The sequence below is a fragment of the Hyaena hyaena genome, unplaced genomic scaffold, assembly GCF_003009895.1.
Source record: "Hyaena hyaena isolate Hyena2069 unplaced genomic scaffold, ASM300989v1 scaffold_199, whole genome shotgun sequence".
Lineage (NCBI taxonomy): Eukaryota > Metazoa > Chordata > Mammalia > Carnivora > Hyaenidae > Hyaena > Hyaena hyaena.
This window is the reverse complement of record NW_024080831.1, coordinates 1,415,163-1,431,060: the sequence shown is the minus strand read 5'-3', so window position 1 is coordinate 1,431,060 and position 15,898 is coordinate 1,415,163. Positions and strand designations below refer to the sequence as shown.

Here is a 15,898-nt window from a genome sequence, read left to right as displayed (position 1 = left end):
AAAAAAAAAAAAAAAAAAAAAAAAAAAAAAGTTTGATGAGCATCACGACTGAGTTCATTACCAGGTGTAAATATGTAAATTAATCTGAATTTTCTGAAGTAGAGACTTAAGTGATATAAGCATCCCTTATCACAGGGTCAAGAAGTAAGGAAACAATAACACCTGACTTGCTTTCTTGCCAGTACCATCTTGCTTTGTGAAAGTGATCATCAAATCAGTCTTGATGGCAATAATTCAATAGTCCTTGCTGCTCTTACAGCGTTAGTGGATGCCATCTTTGAGACAAACCCTCCATTCTTGGCTTTTAGTGATGCTTCAGAGAGCTATAAATGGGTTTTCTTGATCAGAGAGGCAGTTTAGTGAATTTTGGCAGGGGTCACTCTGCAACAATATTATTTGGTTAGTTTTCTGGAAGTGCCTTTGAAAACAGGCTCCCAGATATCCTCCTGGAGTGAGGAAGGTGGTGAAGAGTGGATGAGTGGCTGCAGGGGTCAAGTCTCCTGTGTAAAAGATCACTTGGGTGAGGGGTGAATGCCCCGCCTGCAGCCTGCCCAGGCTAAGGGCACCAACTGTAGACAAAGTGGAAAATGGAAACCTGAGTACTAAAAGGAACTTTGGGGAGAAGGAAATATGAGCTACCCAAAGGATGCACTGAAAATTCCTTCAGCTGTAAGGATCGCTTCTAGCCTGGATTTCAATAAAGTGGAGGTGTATCACTACTGTTCTTAAAGAGTCAGTGAGATTCTAGATACTTTTATTGTTTCAAGGGCCTAAAGACACAGCTCTGTACATACAACCCAAATATTCAGGCTCAGATTTGAACTTACTTTTTCTCTTTCTACTTCAGTGTAGACAACAACCTCTGTCCAATGGACTTTAATAGACCCCTGCCTCGAGCTACTATAAGGAGACCCAGGGTAACTGAAGCAGAGACTTCTCCAAAGTGGGTAATCTCAATTTATCCCAATGCTCTTCGTGGCTTCTTTTCCCATCTTTAGAAGATTTTTTTCTACATAGAATCCTTTCCAGATGTCATTTTAAAGTCCCCCTAAAATTGTACAGACAATGTAAAAAGATAGGTGTATGGTTCTGTTAGTTTTCTTCTAACTCACTGTGACCTTTTCTATGCAAATCAAAATCCATCATATTCTTACTGTTTTTACTTCTTTTCATCAGGTTAAAAATAGTGATATTTCTATAAGCAGCAGTGCTTTGGAAAAGGCAATCCTAGTTCACTTCATTTCTTTTTGTCAAAGCAGCCAGATTTCTTCCTGATTTCCCCCCAAGATACACTTGCCTTCCAGATTTAATGATGAAAACAGACACAAAATTCCTCAATATTCCCCCACATGCTTCAATTTCTATAAACCTTAGACTTTACAGACTCATTTCACACTATTATAATTTCCCTTATATTTTATTTTGCTTTGCTTCCTTTCTACTTCATCTTTTGCAGAATGAACTGTCTTCTGTGCTTTGAATTTCTGTGTCTGCTGGATTATAAGCATCATCTTAAAATCTGACATTAGATACTTAACATATTGTATATTCTGTATATATACATACTGTATATTCTTTTTTTTAATGTTTTTATTTATTTCTGAGAGAGAGAGAGAGAGAAAGAGAGCGTGAGCAAGGGAGGGTCATAGAGAGAGGGAGGCACAGAATCTGAAACAGGCTCCAGGCTCTGAGCTAGCTGTCAGCACAGAGCCCGACGCGGGGCCAAACCCACAAACCGTGAGATCATGACCTGAGCCAAAGTTGGGTGCTTAACCAACTGAGCCACCCAGGTGCCCCATACTGCATATTCTTAAAAGTGTACTTATCATAACATTGTAAATTAAAATACTTTCTAGTTTAATTTATTTAAGACAAGAAGTTTAGTACAGTTAGTTTTTCTATCTACTCTTTCCTAAGATTTAAAACACCTCCCCATGATTTGAAAGAGAAAAAGACGACTTTTTTATGCACATAGGCTCATATTATTTTCTAATTTGGACTACGTATACCGAGTTTTGTATTGTCGTTTCCGTGTCTAAGAAAAAAAGATTTCAATTAGCAATTCTCAAAATTTTTAATCTTAGGATCCCTTGCCTTCTTTTTTTTTTTTTTATTTTTTTTTTATTTTTTTTACAAATAGTTTATTGTCAAATTAGTTTCTACATAACACTCAGTGCTCATCCCCAAAGTGCCCTCCTTCATGCCCATCCCCCCCTCCCCCCCACATCCATCAGTCCTCAGTTTTTGTCAGCATTCAAGAGTCTCTCATGGTTTGCCTCTCTCCCTTTCCCCCACCATTTCCGCCCTTCTTCTCCCCCTTGGTCCTCCATCAAGTTCCTCCTAATCCTCCTATACGTGCAAACATATGGTATTTGTCCTTCTCTGCCTGACTTATTTCGCTCAGCATAACACCCTCAAGGTCCATCCATGTTGCTACACATGGCCAGATTTCATTGTTTCTCATTGCCATGTAGTATTCCATGGTATAGATAAACCACATCTTCTTGATCCATTCATCTGTTGATGGACACTTAGGCTCTTTCCATGTTTTAGCTATTGCGGAGAGTGCTGCTATGAACATTGGGGTACATGTGCTCCTATGCTTCAGCATTTCTGTATCCCTTGGGTAAATTCCTAGCAGTGCTATTGCTGGGTCATAAGGGAGTTCTATTGTTAGTTTCCTGAGGAACCTCCACACTGTTTTCCAGAGGGGCTGTACCAGTTTACATTCCCACCAACAGTGTAGGAGGGTGCCCGTTTCTCCACATCCTCGCCAGCATCTAGAGTTCTCTGATTTGCTCATTTTAGCCACTCTGACTGGCGTGAGGTGGTATCTCAGTGTGGTTTTGATTTGTATTTCCCTGATGAGGAGGGATGCTGAGCATCGTTTCATGTGTCTGTTGGCCATCTGGATGTCCTCTTTGGAGAAGTGTCTGTTCATGTCTTCTGCCCATTTCTTCACTGGGTTGTTTGTTTTTCGGGCATGTAGTTTGGTGAGTTCCTTATAGATTCTGGATATTAACCCTTTATCTGATATGTCATTTGCAACTATCTTTTCCCATTCCGTTGGTTGCCTATTAATTTTCTGGGTTGTTTCCTTTGCTGTGCAGAAGCTTTTAATCTTGATGAGGTCCCAACAGTTTATTTTTCCTCTCGATTCCCTTGCTTTTGGGGATGTGTCAAGTAAGAAGTTGCTGCGGTGGAGGTCAAGGAGGTTGTTTCCTGCTTTCTCCTCTAGGGTGTTGATAGTTTCCTGTCTCACGTTCAGGTCCTTTATCCATTTTGAGTTGATTTTTGTGTATGGTGTGAGAAAATGATCTAGTTTCATTCTTCTGCATGTTGCTGTCCAGTTCTCCCAACACCATCTGTTAAAAAGGCTGTCTTTTTTCCATTGGGTATTCTTTCCTGCTTTGTCAAAGATCAGTTGGCTGTATACTTTTGGGTCCACTTCTGAGTTCTCAATTCTGTTCCATTGGTCTATGGGTCTGTTTTTGTGCCAATACCATACTGTCTTGAGGATGACAGCTTTGTAGTAGAGGCTGAAGTCTGGGATGGTGATACCTCCCGTTTTGGTTTTATTTTTCAGTATTACTTTGGCTATTCGGGGTCTTTTTTGGTTCCATACAAATTTTTGGATAGTTTGTTCTAGTTTTGAGAAGTATGCTGGTGCAATTTTGATTGGAATTGCATTGAATGTGTAGAGTGCTTTAGGTAGTAATGACATCTTAACTATATTTATTCTTCCTATCCATGAGCATGGAATGTTTTTCCATTTCTTTGTGTCTTCTTCAATTTCCTTCATAAGTTTTCTATAGTTTTCATCATACAGATCTCTTGTATCCTTGGTTAGGTTTATTCCGAGGTATTTTATGGTTTTTAGGATCCCTTGCCTTCTTAAAAATAATGGAAGACTCAAAAAAACTTTTGTTTATGTGGATTATTTCTTTTTTAATTTTTTAAATGTTTATTTTTTTTTTTGAGAGAGAGAGATATAGAGAGAGAGAGTGTGAGTGGGGGATGGGCAGAGAGAGAGGGGGACACAGAATCCAAAGCAGGCTCCAGGCTCTGAGCTGTCAGCACAGAGCCCGACACGGGGCTCAAACTCACGAACCATGAGATCATGACCTGAGCCAAAGTTGGACACTCAACTGACTGAGCCACCCAGGCACCCCTATGTGGATTATTTCTATCGACATTTACTGCATTAGAAATTAAAACTGGGGTGCCTGGGTGGCTCAGTTGGTTAAGCACCCAACTCCGACTCAGGTCATGATCTCATGGTTTGTAAGTTTGAGCACCATGTGGGGCTCTGTGCTGACAGCTCAGAGCCTGGAGCCTTCTTTGGATTCTGTATCTCCCTCTCTGCCCCTCCCCCACATGTGCTCTGTCTCTCACTCTCTCAAAACTAAACATTTAAAAAAAGTTTTAATTAAAACTGACAACTTTAAAATGTTTATTATATCACTTTAAAATAATAATGATAAATGTTAACATTAATGTTAACATTAATAAATTTTCATGCAAAATAACTATATTTTCAAAATTTGAAAGTTCAGTTAGAAGAGAGTCATTGTTTTACATTTTGCTTAATAAAAGACAACTGGATTCTCATATCTGCTTCTGCATTCTATCAGTTCTGACATCACATGGCACACAATAATCTCTAGAAAGTTCTGGTATACATGTGTGAGAGAATGAGTAGAAAGGTAAGTAATGTCCTATTGTTATGAAAGTAGCTCTGACTTTATGAACTGCCCCCAATGATCTTAAGCATACCCAGGAGTCCCTTGACCACACTTTAAGAACTCCTGATTTAGATTATCATTTTAAAGACTGTATAGAAACCTAGAATAGGACCCTACATTCCAGGATTCTATGCAGTCTTTAAAATGATAATAATGTAGGAATAATAATGTATGACAATGTATAGAACATTCATGTACTAGGGCCATGTATTATCTGATCTGATATACGTTATTGCTACCTTGGAGCATGGGTACCAGGGTCATATATGAATGTTCCATATATTTATCATTTATATGTGGCTGGAGTGAGTTTAGTTATTTTGAAAGTAATCTTTTGTTTTATTTTTATCCTTTGGAAGCTTGCAGGTTTCCATTTCCTGGAAGTTTAAAATCTTTACTAAAATACATCAGGGAGTTGATATCTCCACATCAGTTTTTCCAGGAAAATGGTGAGCTTGTTGAAATATAATCTCTGATTGCATTTCATATCTGAAGAGTTTCTTCTATTTTTTCCTTTGGTTACTGCTTCTCACCTCTTTGCTTCATGCTTTGGCAGCTCTTATTATTCATAGCAGAGACTCTGATTATATACCTTCCATATATGCTGCATTCATTTACATTTTATGTATCTTTTTGTTAAATTCTTCTGAATTCACAGAATTCCATAAATGTGCCTCTGTTTATCCCCCATGATGCTGCTTGAGTTGTCTGTTTAATCATATCTTCTTTTTATTGCTTCAGAAAGAAGTTATTTGGGCTAATGTTTTGCTTTTAGACGGTATGTTCCTATTTAACAAATAAAAGATGTTCTTTTCTAATTTAGAATATCTTCTAAAATTGTCATTTTCTTTAATCTGTTTCATATTAATGTTTCACTCTCTTAAAGTCACAGATTATCTTCATAGGTTTTGGGTTTAGTGTTAAGTTTTTTTGTTTGTTTTAGTCACAGAATGATACTTGTTGATATATATTATTACTGCCTAGGAGCCCTGGCTACTAAAATTCACCCTCAACATCTTGCTCAAGTATAGAGAAAACTCACCTGAACATAACCCATCTGAAAGGCAGGTAGGATAGAGATGCCACTCACAACTTCTCTCCCACTATTCTAGGTGGTAAGAGGTGTCTCCTCAGAGTGTAGAGCCTGGATTTATCCCTGTCCTGGGAATGACCATAAAGAAATTCATGGGCTGATGTTTGCACATATAGGTGGATTAGGAGGAAGTTAATGGAAGACCATGGGGGAGAAGAAGGGGGAAAATAGTTGGGGAGAGGGAGGGAGGCAAACCATGGAGACTCTTGAATACTGAGAACAAACTGAGGGTTGATGGGAGTGGGAGGGAGGGGAAGGGGGGTGATGGGCATGGAGGAGGGCACTTGTAGGGATGAGCACTGGGTGTTATATGGAAACCAACTTGACAATAAACTATTTAAGAAAAAAAAAAGAAATTCATGGGCTGGCGCAAAGCTCTGTGAGAACAGAGCAGGGATTTTCTATGCTGTTCAGTGAACAAGGAGGACAAGCCCTAAAAAATGAAACAGAAGCAAGAACAGGGCACTTTAGTTCTTCTCACCTGACTGAACAAAGAACAACAGGGAATGAATTGCAAGGTGCTCTTGAATATCTTTTGTGGTTACTGCTAAAGATTCGACTGTTTCCAGGTAGCGTTTTCAGGGAACTGTGGAAAAGCAATGGTGACTGCTATAATTGCTCTACTTTCCAAATTTACCTCTCTAATGGTTTTCAGATCAGAGAAGGTTAGCTATTTTCTTATTAATTTAATCTAAATCTGTTTACTCGTTAACTTCCTATGGGGACAGTGCCTACAAAGCTGGTGTTTTTACAACATTAACATCAGTAGGGGAGCTCCAACTTTCAATAACAATTTTTTTAGCATACTCGGTTAGAAAAAAACCTGCCAAACTGAACAGCAACTGTCATAATAGCGTCGTTATTAATAGCTACTGTATTAGTTTCTTATGCAAATTCCCACAAACTGAGCAGCTTAAAACAACACACATTTATTATCTTAGTTTAGGATATCAGAAATCTAAAATAGGTCAGCAAAATTGTGTTCCCTCTGGAGGCTCTAAGGAAGAATCTATGCATTGTCTTTTCCCGCCTCTAGAGGCTGCCTGCATTGCTTAGCTTGTGGCCACTTCCTCAATCTTCAGAGCCAGCTGGTAGCATCTTGCCTCCTCTCTGACCTCCTGCCTTCCTCTTCTAAGGGCCTTTGTGATGAACTGGGACAACCTGGAAAGTTCAAAATAATCCACCAGCTTAAGATCCTTAATTTAATCACATGTGCAATGTTGCTTTTGAAATGTGAGGTATTATATGTACTGGTTCTGGGGATTGGGACACAGACAACTTTGGGGGAGGGGCATTACTCTGCCTATCACAGTTACTATTTATAAAATGTCTTCTATGTGCTAGGTAGTGTACCAGAGGCATGTCATATGATTTCATTATTCCTCAAAGGAACCATGTAGTTTTCTGTTGAGAAAATGGAGAAAGAGAGATCAGAAGACCTCTCTTCTAAACTCCAGGCCAGTCTGTCCAACTGTCTCCTTGATGTCTCCACCTGGATGTCTAATAGACCTCAAACTTAACATGCCCCTAGCTGAGCTCTTGTGATTCATCCTTACAACCTGCTCTGCCAGTAGCAATCTCTGTCTCAAGAATGGCACCATCCTTCCAGCTGCCCAGGTCATTAGAACCATCCTTTGCTCTCCTCTTCCTTGCACATCTCACTTTTCTGATAAATCACAAAATCCTGCTGGCTCTACCCTCATAAAATATGCCAAATTTGACCATGATTTACCGTTTACATTGCTACCCCTGAAGTCCCAGCTCTCATCATCTGTCCCTTGGATGACTGCAGCAGGCTTCTAATCAGCCCTCCTGTGCCTGCCTTATCTCTAATGTACTTTCAACAGTCAGGGTGATCCTTTAAAAAACAAATGAGAGCATGTGACTCCTCTGTTCAAAACACTCCAATGCCTTTCTACCTCATTTAGAAGAAAAGTCAAACATCTTTCTATATTCTTCAAAGACCTACATGATGTTACTTCATCCCCTACTTCTCTTCCCCTTTCTTACTTCACTCTGCTGTATCCACCTTCTTGCTTTTCTTTGAAACTTCCAAGTATCCTGCAGCCTCAGGGCTTTGCATTTGCTATTTTCTCCACATGGAATAAATTTCTCCAGATATTTGCATAATAAGCCTCCTCACCTCTTTCAGGTCTTTACTCAGATGTCACTTAGTAAAAGAGACTTTTCAACCCCTCCATCTCTAGCATTTTATATTAAAATATTATCTACCCCTCCACCTCTAACATTTTATATTTCCACTTTATGTTTTATGTTTATATATATGTATATATATATACATATATATATACATATATATACTACTTACATAATAGGTAGACATATGTGAGTCAAGTTGTGGTAGCTAGCCTCCAAAGTGACTCCAGTGAGTTTCACCTCTTGGTGTTCAAGCCCCCTCCCATGTTGAATAGTGAAGACCCATATAATCAATATCATATATACATTATGTATACACATATATATATATATATGTATACGTGTATACATAATACATAATCAATCAGAAAAGATCGTGCATAACTCCAAAGCTAGGTCCTAAAAGATATTGCAGCTATTGCCTTGCTCTCTCTTGGATCTCAGTCCAGAGGAAGTCAGCTTCTATGTTGTTAAGACACTTACACAGCTTTAGGGAGAGGTCTTTGTGTAGAAGAAATGCCAACAGTCAGCACCAACTAGCCATCCATGTGAGGGAGCCGTCTTGGAAGTAGACCCTTCAGCCCCACTCAAGTTTTCAGACAACTACAGCTCTAATTAATGTCTTGACTACAACTTCATGAGAAATCCTGCGCTAGAGTCCAAGTAAGCTGGTCCCAAATTCCTGACCCACATAATAACAGAGAGAAGAAACACTGTCAGTCAAAACATTACCCTTTCTTGCAACCTTACTTCAACTGGAAATCTCTTTATAAGTCTTATAGGATTTGGCAAATCCAGGATCTCTAAATGTTTTCTATTGTTCCATAGTTCACCTTCCCTACTGAAAGAGAACTTCTATTTGTAGCTAATACCTTAATATTTGGGAAATGAAAAATTCAGTCATTTCCACACTACAACTTCAAACATTTCCATGACAATTCTGGTTTTAATTCTCATTTACATTATAATTTCTAAATTGAGTCTGAATATAATGCACCCTACATGAATACAAGTGTCTATGCATGGACACATGAGCTATAATAAAATCTTATGTATAATTAGTGTCCTGGAAACACTTCCATTTAGAAGGCACATGGGACACCTGGGTGGCTCAGTCAGTTAAGTGACCAACTTCGGCTCAGGTCATGATCTCTTGGTTCATGGGTTCAAGCCACATGATGGGCTCTGTGCTGACAGCTCAAAGCCTGGAGCCTGCTTCAGATGCTTTGTCTCCCTCTCTCTGTCTCTCCTCTGCTCACACTCTGTCTCTCTCTGTCTCTCAAAAATGAATAAATGTTAAAAAAATTTTTTTGGAAGGCACTTATATCTGATCTTCATGGTAATGTCTGAGAAGCTCTCAGGGAAAGTACTCCTTCCATTTTACAGATGAGAAAGTTGATAGTGAAAGAGATTAAAGTATCCTCTTAGGATTACTTGAGTAGATAATGGTCAATCCAGAACATCTCTAAATCTCAGTTCAATTCCTTGAATTGCTGTAGACAGCTGTTGGCGGGGTTTATACTGACCTGAGGTAATTAAATCAAGTGCAGCAGGAACTCCAATGAGTCTGGGGAAAAGCTGGGTTCCTCTTGCACCAGGAAGGAGTCCTAGTTTGACTTCTGGGAAGCCAATTTGAGCCTATGAAAGTGTGAAGGCATAAAGGTCATTAGAATGATACAGCATGTAAAGGGGAGCATTCCTCTGGATTTCTCACTCTCAAAAACACTGTTTCAAGAGTTTCTACAGAGCAATGCACACACACACTCTCTCTCTTAAAACAAATAAATGCCTGGGTGGCTCAGGTGGTTAAGCATCTGACCCTTGATTTTGGCTCAGGTCACGATCTCAAGGTTCCTGATATCAAGCTCTGCATCAGGCTCTGTGCTGACAGTATGGAGCCCACTTGGGATTCTCTCTGGCTTTCTCTGCCCCTCCCCCTACTCTCAAAATAAATAAGACACTTTAAATAAAATTTTTTAATGTTTATTCATTTTTGAGAGAGAGAGAGAGAGAGAGAGAGACAAAGCACAAGTGGGGGAGGGGTGAGCTCCAGGCCCTGAGCCATCAGCATAGAGCCCCATGCGAGGCTTGAACCTATGAACCACTGAGATCATGACCTGAGCAGAAGTTGGACACTTAAGCGACTAAGCCACCCAGGTGCCCTGACACTTTAAATAAATTTGAAAAAAAAAATTCTATAGGGCAAATTAGTGCATACCCTCTATTTAAGTTAACAACATAAACAGAGCTGCGCTGTCCCTAAGTCTTCATGTTGAAATACATCTCTACCTTCTCACACATTTTTTTCTCTGACTCCATGATGATCTGTTTCAGCCAACAAAATTTATATTCTCCAAAAACAGTTTTATGGAGCCCTAAAAGAGCCAGGAAGCTGAGAAATTAAAAGGAAAACCCACAGAATAGGAGAGAATATTTGCAAATCATATATGTAGAATATATAAAGAACTTTGTACAACTCAGTAATAAAAAGACAATCCAATTAAAAATGGGCAAAGGAGGGGCACCTGGGTGGTTCAGTTGGTTAAGCCTCTGACTTCAGCTCAGATCATGATCTCACAGCTCATGGATTTGAGCCCTATATCGGGCTCTGTGCTGACAGCTCAAAGCCTGGAGCCTACTTAGGATTCTGTGTCTCCCTTTCTCTCTGTCCCTCCCCCACTCAAACTCTGTCTGTCTCTCTCAAAAATAAATAAATTAAAAAAAAAAACATTTTAAAAAATGGGCAAAGGATCTGAATAGACATTTCTCTAAAATAGAGATACAAAATAGCCAATAAGCACATAAAGAGATGTTCAATATCATTAGCCATCAAGAAAATGCAAATCAAAACCAAAACAAGATACTACCTCACATCCAATAGGATGACTATAATAAACAGACACACAATTACAAGTGTTAGGAGGATAAGAACTCAAAACACTCATACATAGCTAGTGGGAATATAAGATGGTGCAGCCACATTGGACAACAATTTGGTAGTGCCTCAAAGCTTAAACATAGAGTCAGCATATGACCCAGCAATTCCACTCCTGGATATATACCTGAGAGAAAAAACATGCCAACATGTACACACACACACGCAAAATGGTACACAAATTTTCCCAGCATCATTGTCCATAAAAGTCAAGAAAGTAGAAACAACTCACATGTTCATCAACTGATGAATGGATAAAGACAATGTGGTATATCCATACAAGGAAATATTATTTGGCCATAGAAAGGAATAAAGAACTGATACAGGCTATAACATAGGTGAACTATGAAAACAATAATGTTAAGTGATAGAAGCCAGTCATAAAAGACAACATACTGTATGATTCTATGTATATAAAATGTCTAGAACAGGCAAACCCATAGAGACAGAAAGCAGATTAGTGGTTGCCTAGGACTGGGGGAGAGGGGAGATCGTGGGTTACTCCTAAGGGGTATGAATTTTCTTTATGAGATAATAAAATGTTCTAAAATCAACTGTGGTAATGGTTACACAGTCCTGTGAATATGCTAATATATCATTCAGTTTTATACTTTATTTTTTTTTAAGTAGGCTCCATGCCTAGCGTGAAGCCTAATGCAGGGCTTAAACTCACAACCCTGAGATCAAGATTCAGGCACTCAACCAACTGAGCCACCCAGGCACCTCTCAGTTGTACATTTTGTTTTTAAATGTTTTTTAAAAAAGTTTTTAAATGTTTATTTTTGAGAGAGAAAGACAGCACAAGTGAGGAAGGGGCAGTGAGAGAGGGAGACACAGAATCCGAAGCAGGCTCCAGGCTCTGAGCTGTCAGCACAGAGCCTGATACAGGACTTGAACCCATGAACTGCTTAAGTCAGATAGTTAACTGACTGAGCCACCCAGGCTCCCCTTCAATGTTTTTTTTAATGTTTATTTATTTATTTTTGAGAGAGAGAGAACATGAGCAGAGGAGGGGCAGAGAGAGTGAGGGAGACAATCCAAAGCAGGCTCCAAGCTGTCAGCGCAGAGCCCTATGAGGAGCTTGAACTCAGGAACTGTGAGATCATGACCAGAGCCAAAGTCAAACGCTTAACCAATTGAGCCAGCCAGGAACCCTCAGTTATACACTTTAAATGAATGCATTATATGGTATTTGAATTATATCTCAATAAAGCTACTACAGGAAAAAAAATTAGGCAGCAACCTCAATCCATACAAGAGAATGAGTTTGAGTCCTTTACCACATGCCTCTCCTGGCTATTTAAAAGTGGCTAAAGTTCTGTTAGTCATCTTACAAGTTACAGAATGGGGGGAGGAGGGTGCTTTAATGCAGACTGTCACTTACCCATATTGTGATTCCAAGAGCTCCAAAATACCTGGAATATTTATGCCTTTTTCACACAAGGTTTTCCCAGAAGTCTGTCATGATTTTTTCCACACCTGTTCATCCCCATCTCCTGAGTTATCATTGCTCATAACTTAGATCTGCACTCAATGTGCAGAAGGCATGGTAAGAGGGACACAGAAAAAGGAGCACTTAGGATATATATCTTTATTCATAAACCTTTATAAAAATTAAAATGCTGGGGCACCTGGGTGGCTCAGTTGATTGTCCGATTTTTGATTTCAGCTCAGGTCATGATCTCAGGGTTCATGGGCTCGACCCCCATGTCTGGCTCTGTGCTGAGAGTGCACAGATTCTCTTGGGATTCTCTCTCTCCTTCTTGCCCTACCCCTCCCCTGCTCTCTCCCTCAAAATAAATAAACATCAAAAAAATTAAATGCTACAAGGAAATAGTTAAATAAATTATGGTATATCTATAAGACAAAATTATAGAGCCATTTATTTTTTTTAATTTTTTTTTATTGTTTTTAATGTTTTCTTTATTTCTGAGAGAGAGGGAGACAGAGTGAGCAGGGGAGGGCCACAGAGAGAGGGAGACACAGAATCTGAAGCAGGCTCCAGGCTCTGAGCTGTCAGCACAGAGTCCAACAAGGGACTCGAACCCACTAACCGTAAGATCATGACCTGAGCTAAAGTTGGACGCTTAACCAACTGAGCCACCCAAGCGCCCCATTATATAGCCATTTAAAATGATACATTTAAAGTCTATTTATAGCAAGATTAACAGCAGGTTTCTTCTCAGAAACCATGGAGACCAAAAGGCAGTAGGATGACATATTCAGAGCAGTGAAAGAAAAAACCTCTTAAGCAAGAATTCTACATCCAGCAAAACTAGCTTTTGAAAATAAAGGCAAAGGGAACCTGGGTGGCTCAGTCAGTTAAACGTCTGAGTCTGGATTTTGGCTCAGGTCATGATCTCATGGTTCGTGGGTTCTAGCCTCACGTCAGGCTCCACATTGACAGTGTGGATCCTGTTTGGGATTCTCTCTCTCTCTCTCTCTTAGCCCCTCCCCCTTCTCTCTCTGTCTCAAAGTAAATAAATAAACTTTAAAAAAAAGGAAATGAAGGCAAATTAAAGCATTCTGAGGTAAAAACAAAAACTGGATTTGTTGCTAGGAGATCTTCCCTACAAGAAATCCTTCACAGTGAAATGAAAGTACTCTAAACAGTAACTTAAATCCACGTGAAGGAATAAAGAACAATGATAAAGGATCACTGTTTAGGTAAATATAAAGGACAATGTAACTTTTTTCTATAATTTTTTTCTATAATTTTTTTCCTATCTGATCTTAAAAGATCACTACATTAAGCAATAATCAAAAATCTATGTTAATGGGCACACCTGTGTAATGATACAATTTGTGACAATAACAGCACTAAAGGAGTGGGTCACAGAACCACATAGGAGCAAATTTTTTGTATACTATTGAAATTAAGTTGGCATTAATCTAAACCAGATCGTTTTAAATTAGGACGTTAATTATAATCCCCAGAACATTCTTACCACTGGTAAGAAAATAGCTAAAAAATACATGAAACAACAAGAAAATGAAAAGGATACTAGAAGACATCTATTTAATACAAATGAGCATTAATGGAATAACTGAGAAACAAAAAAGACATAAGACATAGAAAACAAATAGCAAAATGGCAGAAATCTTTCCCTATTAGTAACTGCATTATATGTAAGTAGATTAAACCTTCTAAAAGAAACAGATTGGAAGAATGGATAAAAAATATTTAACAATAGGTTAAATATGATAATACTATAAAAATAGAGTACATGTGAAATACAATAAAATTCCAAAGGTAGTGTTTTTTTTTTAAGTTTATTTATTTTGAGAGAGAGAGAAAGCACATGGGAGGGGTAGAGAAAAGGCGGAGAGAGAATCCAACACTAACAGCATGGAGCCCTACTCGGAGCTTGATCCCACGGACAGAACTGTGAGTTCATGACCTGAGTCGAAACCAAGAGCCAGATACTTAACCAACTGAGCTATCAAGGCATCCCTGTAGGTGTTTAAAAAAAAAAAAGACAGTGAAGAAGGAGGAGAAAAAAAAATGTTGCATGAAAAATGTATTACATAGGAAGAAGACCAGAAGAAAATAAAACAGAATATTAATAGTGGTTATTTCTGAACTGTGAGTTTATGGGGATTTTAGTTTACATCTTTATACTTTCCTGTATTTTTTAAGTCTGTCACAATGATCAACATTATCTTTATCATTAGAAAAATATGTTACTTACAAAATGTTACCATTATAAGGCTGGTATCTATCATGGACCTCATCTACATACCTAATAGCCCAAATTAAGTCTATTTCCAGAAATAAATGGATTTACAGTTCTGTGCTATTTTCAAACAGGAAATTGTCTTCTTAGGTACTAATAATCATAAGCGACCACAAAATCAAAACCTTTGAGGAAATAAAAATTTAAGTAAGTATGCATACTCAGGGATAACAGTCAAAATATTTTATACCTCATGCTGCATAAGCCTGGCTCTGCAGAACATGATGTGGGCCATACTATTGCAGCAGAGTCCTGGGGGCCCTGTACTGACCCAGCCGCTCCCCTTTGGTTGGTGTTTTATGGGAGACCCAAGGGCTAGTGCTAGAAAAGCAAGGGGATAGTCATGGGGCTCAGGGTAACAGCTATTTATCCACCAGAATGGACATTTTTCAACATTTCAACAACTACTACCACTGTGCTGGTGCATAGCAGTTGAAAAACCAGGGCTAAAAATACACAAGAGTTGTCAACCAGTAAGCTAGCCTTTTAAAATGATCACCTCTGAGGCTTATACAACATTTAGACTTTGTCTTAAAGAAAAGCCCCCCACACCAAGCCCCACATGGAGCTTTAGCGGTTGGTTACCTCTGCATGGGCAATCCGATAGTGACAGCCCAGGGCCAGCTCCAGTCCCCCTCCTAAAGCCATGCCTTGAATAGCTGCCACCACAGGCTTCTCATTTCTCTGTATTTCATCTACTAAGTGTCCCAATGAGATGGCAGTCTTTCTAGAAGCACTGAAGCTGTGGATATCAGCACCTAAGGACACAGACAAGGAAAAAGACAGCTGCAGAGACTTGGGCTTTATTATAAACAATAAGGTGCCAGATAACTCTCAATGAATCTCAGACCTCTTTGGGTCCACAAAACATTACATCTTTTGGCTGGACACACAGTGAAGGAAAAATAACCTGGAGAATGTAGAACATTACAAGAGAAAATCCTCAAACCTTCATCAGGAATCGTGTAATCTAAAAATCTGTCTTCCATATGATAGGTAGCAACTCTACCTTTAAAAAATTAAAAGGCTCAGAGGAGGGGGAATGGAGATTGAGAAGTTGAGCCAGCCCTTCCTTCCTCCCCCCTTTTGTTTTGCATAATATTGCTCACCAACCTTATTCACAACAATTTAGACCCATATCTTTGTTAAGCGCATGAGTCACTACAACATAAACCTCAGCATAAAACACATACATATTTGTGAGTTATATGTTAATCGACCAGTTTGGAAT

General features: G+C 39.0%; 1 protein-coding gene across 1 annotated transcript in view; it reads right to left on the bottom strand.

The window, feature by feature from the left end:
- Positions 1-15,898, bottom strand: part of EHHADH (enoyl-CoA hydratase and 3-hydroxyacyl CoA dehydrogenase) — a 67,945-nt gene that overhangs the window by 25,164 nt on the left and 26,883 nt on the right. The window contains exons 3-4 of the mRNA XM_039241650.1: positions 15,253-15,425; positions 9,522-9,633 (exon numbers count right to left, since the gene is read on the bottom strand). Coding sequence (XP_039097581.1) covers positions 9,522-9,633; positions 15,253-15,425 — 285 coding nt within the window. The remainder of the gene's footprint in view (positions 1-9,521; positions 9,634-15,252; positions 15,426-15,898) is intronic.